Source organism: Austrofundulus limnaeus, unplaced genomic scaffold (genome assembly GCF_001266775.1).
Source record: "Austrofundulus limnaeus strain Quisiro unplaced genomic scaffold, Austrofundulus_limnaeus-1.0 Scaffold522, whole genome shotgun sequence".
Classification (NCBI taxonomy): Eukaryota; Metazoa; Chordata; class Actinopteri; order Cyprinodontiformes; family Rivulidae; genus Austrofundulus; species Austrofundulus limnaeus.
Window position 1 is genome coordinate 243,075 of NW_013952924.1, and position 5,182 is coordinate 248,256.

Here is a 5,182-nt window from a genome sequence, read left to right on the forward strand (position 1 = left end):
TATTCTATTCTATTCTATTCTATTCTATTCTATTCTATTCTATTCTATGACTGTTCAATGTATATTTTATAAACCATTACAATGACTGACTGAGAAGAGAAAGAGAAAAAAATTGCTGGCCCGTGAAAACTGCCTCAGATTATTTTTTCTCTTTGGTCCTGCAACAAAAATACAAAAGATAATACACATGTTCATGTGCAGCGCTCATGCATGCGTGCTCTTACACGTGGAAACACTCTCGGTAATTCTCCTGCAGGCAGTGGGCAGTCCTGACTCAATATTTTCCACTCATCATTAATTTCCTCCTCCCCCTCCTCCATGATTCCCTCCTGTATAATCCCTCACATCCATATCTACATCACTATAACCCCCCCCGTGATCAATCATTTCACACTCCGTCTCTCGTTTACCAGTGCTGTGAAGTAACACATCACATGTAATGTGATTACAGTCCCTGCTGCCCACCGTCAGCGCTTTAAAAAGCTGACTTTTTTTTTTTTAGCTGTTACTCACAGACCTGTAACTGATTACAAGTAACCTGCCGGTTTCTCTGTCTACCTCCCACCCTCCCCGTGAATCGTGCAGCTTTTCAAGTGAGCGTGGGACTCTGATATCTTTTTATGATAAACGAGGGAGAGAGAGAGAGAGAGAGAAAAAATGCAAATGCCTCCCACCGACGCAATGAGAGATAAATCAGAATTGCAACGCAGGAAAGGAAGGAAAGAAGGAAGGGAGAGCGGAAGGTAGCGGCTGACCGCTCTCCTCCCCGAAGCTTCGGTACAGCCAGGCAACCGTCGTTCGTCATCACATGTTTATACAAAACACACACACACTTTCAAGTTTAGATAGACACAAAGCAGTTCCAAAAAAAAAAAAAAAAAAGAGGGAAGCCTACACAGAGCATTGTGTCAAAAGATCTCACATTTCTTGCAAAGTAACACTCTGCAACGCTTTTAAAATATTGGAATGAATCGCACTCTGAATGGGATGGATTGTGAGAGATGGCTCATCAAACATGACTGTTTTTTAAAATATCAAAGGACAACGTGAGCTCCCCTCACGCTGTACAAACTACTTTGTGTTGACTGAGCTTTTCACTGGAGACTGCCCTAACCCTAGCCCACTGGTTTTCAGAAAAGGCTGTCTGTTTSCATAGCCCTCCATCCTCTGGCAATGTGTCAGCTGAATAGTTGTTTTCTAAGACTACAGTTGGTTTTCCCCTTCAGTCTCTTTCTTTTACACATTTACAGTATGCATGCAAAAGATAATTTTGCAAGGTTTAGTGGCCAGAGTGCCCAATTCTGGTCCTCGAGGGCCACTATCCTGCATGTTTTGCTTGTTTTCCTCCACCAACACACCTGATTTAGTRACTGAATTACCTCTTCAAGTTCTACAAAAGCCTGTTAACCATCCATTCAATCAAATTAGGTGTGTTGGAGCAGAGAAGCWTCYAAAACATGCTGGATAGTGTCCCTCGAGGACCAGGAYTGGACACCCCCCTGATTTAGTATGTTGCGCTTGGACTGTGCACAGAAATTATTTAGTGAGAATTCCCATGTAGCAAAATTTGTGAGGCTCAGCTCTGGCCCACATAAGGCATTAACACTCGGCCCAGACACAGCAAAGTATGATGGTGGTCCATGCATGGGCCGGCACCACATAAACCAAACCACAACTGGATCAGTTGKGGCATGCCATCTTAAAAACAGTGCCATCATTGTAAGACCTGGTCCACATCTGCTTGACAAACCACTTGCCCTACCTGGCCCACACCTCCCTGCTACTGTATGTGGGTTTGAATTCCTTTAAGATTTTAACATTTCTTGTTAAATGCATATTGTCTTGCATGCTAAATAAAAACGGGTAATCCATTAGTGCTTAGAATATGTGATGGTATTGAAAACTTCAACACCAAAGTACAGATGTCTGCAAAAATTAATAAATTATAGTAATTTTTATGATTGTGGGTACAGCAGCCAATCCTGWACTGGATAATCAGGGGTGATTCCACCGCTTTAAACTAGAAATTTGCGGGGAACGCCACAGTCACAAAAACACATTCAGAATAAAGCCAGCTTCTTTATTCTGGGTGCCAGTCCAGCAGTCATAGTTCAAGAGGAGGAGTACACCCATTCACACCCTCACTCCCCCCCAGGGATAATTTACAGTTACCAGTGAACCTAACATGTATGCTTTATGGTGGAAGAAAACTGGAKTACCTRARGAAAACCCACAGGTACAGTGGACCAACATAACTCCACCCATAAAAGCTCCAGGCCAGGAGTTGATCCTGCAACCTTTTTACTGAGAGGTGACAGCTCTAASCACTGCTCCATCGTACCAACCCAAACTACAAGGTGATTTTTAAAAAGCACTTGAGTGTTGGTGACATGGCTGATGAGAAAGCTTAAAAAGTACTTCMCAGGACTGGAGAACTTTCTCTGGCTTAAAGCTACTGTGTGCAGTTTAACACTACCGCTGGCATCCATTACTGGAGATACAGTGTCACTGAAAGGTTCTGGTACTTGGAGTCCTCTGCTTGTTATCGGCACTAAAAAGCAAACAAAGAAGCTTCTCTAGAGTGTTTCCTTGTATGGTTATGTTGGATGATCCAAGGTAAACCCTGAAGCAGGAACCTCCGCTTTTGTTTGTTGAATGAAGGAAATGTTTGAACTGAGTGAGATTGATGCCCTCTGAGGTGAAGCCTATTGTAAATTGAACTTGAACGATCTAGCCTGTGGGAGGAAAAACATGTAAACTCCACAAAGAAAGGCCTCAGGCTGGGAGGTGATCTCTTTACGGTGTTAAAACTTAAGGTGTTTTAAATTAGTACCTGCAAAAAACAACAGTTTAGTTCAAAGTTCAAAGGTTCCTTTTCGTTACCTTTCTCGTTTTCGGGCACAAGGGTTTCGATGGGGGGCTCCAGCTCTCTGCTGTCCAACAAGAAGCACTTTGCCTGTGACAGGAAAAGGCGCAGACTCTGCAGAAGCTGCGCGGAYGTCACACGCGACGACGAAGACGAAGAGGAGGCCAGTGACTTGAGCACTTCTCTCTGCTCCAAGAGGAAGTCCTGCACCATGCCCCCAAAGACCGAGCGTCTGTCTCGGGACAGTTCCTCCACCAGTCGAGTGAGGCGCTTGTCCGGAGCRAAAAAGCAAACGAAGGCCTCGCTCATGCGATGCATCCCGCCGCGGCCTCGGGAGCGGACGAGCGGCGGGCGCCGGTACACGTCTGCCTGGGCCGGGACCGTGCCTTCTGGTTCCGTGTCTGAGTCATTGTCCTCGTCCATGCTGCTGAAGGAGCTGCTGCTGTCCAGCTCCGCCAACGACGGCGCCGGTTGGTGTTCCAAGGCCAGAACTGTCCCTTCAATTCCTGCCTCCTGCTGGAACTTTGGTGGCTCGTCCCCAGGAGCAGATGTCTACAACAACAGAAACTTTTCTTTATAAACTCTGTAAAATACAACAACCATAGTTTAAAAGGCAGATGAAGACTCTAAATCTTACTTGTGGCACATATGTAGACATGATGTCGTCTTCCTCTGCAGAACCGGGGGATACGGCAGGGGTTCTCCTCAAGACTCCAGCCCCYGGGTGAACTCTCCTCTGTGGGTTGGCGCTGGCCTTGTGCAGCCCCTCCGACCCGCCGGGCTGCTCCACTGACGGGGAAGGCGAGTAGGATCCAACTCCCTCGAGGGACAGATTCATGGAGGACTCGGAGAGCCGGAGCCGCATGCTTCGCTTGAAGCGGTTYCGTTTATTGGAGGCACTGTTGTTTGTGTGTTGCAGCTGCTGTAAAGCGAGAAGGAGTAAGATACAAGGTGAAAGCAACTACAACAATTAAAAAGTACATAAAGTGAAGAGAAGTCTTTCAAAGCACTTCTGTCAGAGAGAGCTAGTTGTTTGWTGCTGACCTTGCAAACCTCCAGCTGGAGAAAGAGTGGGTTGATGAAGCAGATTTTGCCTTGTCTGCACTGGGCCATCAGAGAACACTGCTCCAGATTCGTCCCCATTTGAGCCTGACCACCGCTGGTTGAGGCAACAAGCCCCAGCGGTCCGTTTTGGATGTCTACAGTGCTTGGTGGACTCCAGAAGTCTGGGAGAAAATCCAGGATGAAGACGGGGACTTATTTGTGACGTTTCAAATCAGATTCAGTAATTTGTGTAAATTACTAATAACTAATTTACAGTAGAAGACTGCAGGAGAAAAGGCATTCTTTAAAGGAGAGAGGTCTTTATGCTTGGTGATATTGGAACTTGTGTTTAACCATCTTTTAACAATAAATTCAAATTCTACAGTAAAACTTTCAAAGGGCACATACTCAATTCTAAACACTGACATAGGAACTCCATGATAGTCTTCATCACTCACAGATAAATTCCTCAGAACAAGACAATTGAATTGCTTGCACACAAATTACTATATTATTGTGTGAATGCTTATAAAGCATTTCCACAATTAAAATAATCTTTTCTTCCATATGTTTTTGGCACTTATCTTATTATGAATAGTTTGTGCTTTATCTATACATCAAAATGTTTAGCTCTTTCTGGAGATTCCTGCTATGACTTATGGTGTATAAGCAAGTTACACTTTGAGATATTTAGCTTTGTCTGCCATGTTTGTCTCAYTGAAAATGAAGAGAGCTATCTACAACACCCTTAAAATGTTTMTAAACCTTTATTGTACTTTTTACCTTGTGTTCTAGTTCTGCGTTTGTCGACTTTTTGTGCTATTATAAGCTTTCTTCGGCTTATTTTGCTGACCTGAGCTTTTTGTTTTTCTGTTCTAAGCTATCATCTCGACCTTTCCTAATATTCTTCTGCTACTTTWAACAATTTTTTTCTTTCGGTTTCTTTTTACTATTTTTAGCTTTTAATGCTTTTTTCAGTTTTCTGCTGATTTCAGCTGTTTTCTGCAATTTTAGCAACTTTTAGCTCCTTTGAGCATATTTTTCAGCTAAACTCACCTTTTTCAATTCAATTCAATAATACTTTATTGATCCCAGAGGGAAATTACATGTTAATTTTGTGATAATTATGACCCCTGCATGCAAAGTGTAAGTGGGAGTCATATTGTTTTCTTACGATTTATTTTATTTTATTTTATTGTCAGTGATTTTTGGTCAACCGTAGAACAAAAAAACGGCTATTGCAGGGTTATTCAGGGTTATTCAGGGTTATTC

General features: G+C 43.4%; 1 protein-coding gene across 1 annotated transcript in view; it reads right to left on the reverse strand.

Annotated features, from left to right (window-relative positions):
* The window catches only part of rin1b (Ras and Rab interactor 1b), a 51,944-nt gene that overhangs the window by 13,986 nt on the left and 32,776 nt on the right, over positions 1-5,182 (reverse strand). The window contains exons 6-8 of the mRNA XM_014026069.1: positions 3,911-4,092; positions 3,504-3,788; positions 2,884-3,418 (exon numbers count right to left, since the gene is read on the reverse strand). Of these exons, the coding sequence (XP_013881523.1) occupies positions 2,884-3,418; positions 3,504-3,788; positions 3,911-4,092 (1,002 nt within the window). The remainder of the gene's footprint in view (positions 1-2,883; positions 3,419-3,503; positions 3,789-3,910; positions 4,093-5,182) is intronic.